General features: G+C 50.2%; 1 protein-coding gene across 1 annotated transcript; it reads right to left on the reverse strand.

Annotated features, from left to right (window-relative positions):
* Positions 1 to 242: 242 nt before the first annotated feature.
* On the reverse strand, positions 243 to 726 carry DLX1 (distal-less homeobox 1; the record flags this gene model as incomplete). Its single annotated transcript, XM_009578925.1, has 1 exon — positions 243 to 726. A coding segment is annotated over exon 1 (333 nt), but the record flags the coding sequence as incomplete, so codon positions are not given.
* Between the last annotated feature and the right edge of the window lie 150 nt (positions 727 to 876).

Below are 876 nucleotides of genomic sequence, written 5' to 3' on the forward strand. Positions count from 1 at the left end.
ATTGCATACATTGTTTATAGCGCTACGCAATAAATAATTATGAAGACTAATACGTGCACATCTGGGTTGGTTTCTTTTCCAGCCGGGCATTGTGTGCTCTGTGTACTGCTCCCCTGTGATCCTCAGCCTCTCCTGACTAATATTTTGTAATTTAATTTAATTTTTCCCCCCCGATAGATTTTTTTTTTGCTACAAGCACCCTCCCTCCCTCCTTGCCTTCCCTCCCCTCCTCCCCCCCCTCCCCAAAGCCGAGTGCACCTACCTGTCTCCTCTAACCGGGTCTGAGTCAGGCTGGAGCTGTTGGGGTAGGACTGCACTGAACTGATGTAGGGGTTGGTCGAGTGGCTGCTGACCGAGTTCACATAGGGGTAGCCCAGCGGTCGGGAGAAGGACGAAGCTGTGCTGTACGAGCTGTCAGGCTGAGAGTGGCCCCCGGAGTGTAAACAGTGCATGGAATAGTGTCCGTGGGACATGGGAGAAGGAGACATTTGCTGGCTGGGCGGCCCAAACTCCATAAAGACAGCCTTCCCTGAGACGGGGCTATTTAGACTCTCTGGCATGGTAGTCATGGTCATTTCTTGTCGCTTGGTCTGTGTGTGTGTTCTCTCTTCAGCTTGCCTTTTTGGGGTCTGTTGTGTTTCTCAGGACAGGAAAGAACCCAATTTAAGCGGAACAGGGTTTTTCACTTTCCATTCATAAGAAAATGGAGTTTGTCTCTTTGAAAAGTCTAAGCATGATGCTGTAGATCTACACAAACTCGCCTAAAAGCTTTGACTCAGCCAAGTCTATGAATATTCATGAGCTGGCGGAGCTGATTGGTCCGCCGTCTTGCATAATCGCTTTGGATTGGTCCAAGGCGCTCGGGGCTCGCCCGGA

The sequence above is a fragment of the Fulmarus glacialis genome, unplaced genomic scaffold (assembly GCF_000690835.1).
Source record: "Fulmarus glacialis isolate BGI_N327 unplaced genomic scaffold, ASM69083v1 scaffold28965, whole genome shotgun sequence".
Lineage (NCBI taxonomy): Eukaryota > Metazoa > Chordata > Aves > Procellariiformes > Procellariidae > Fulmarus > Fulmarus glacialis.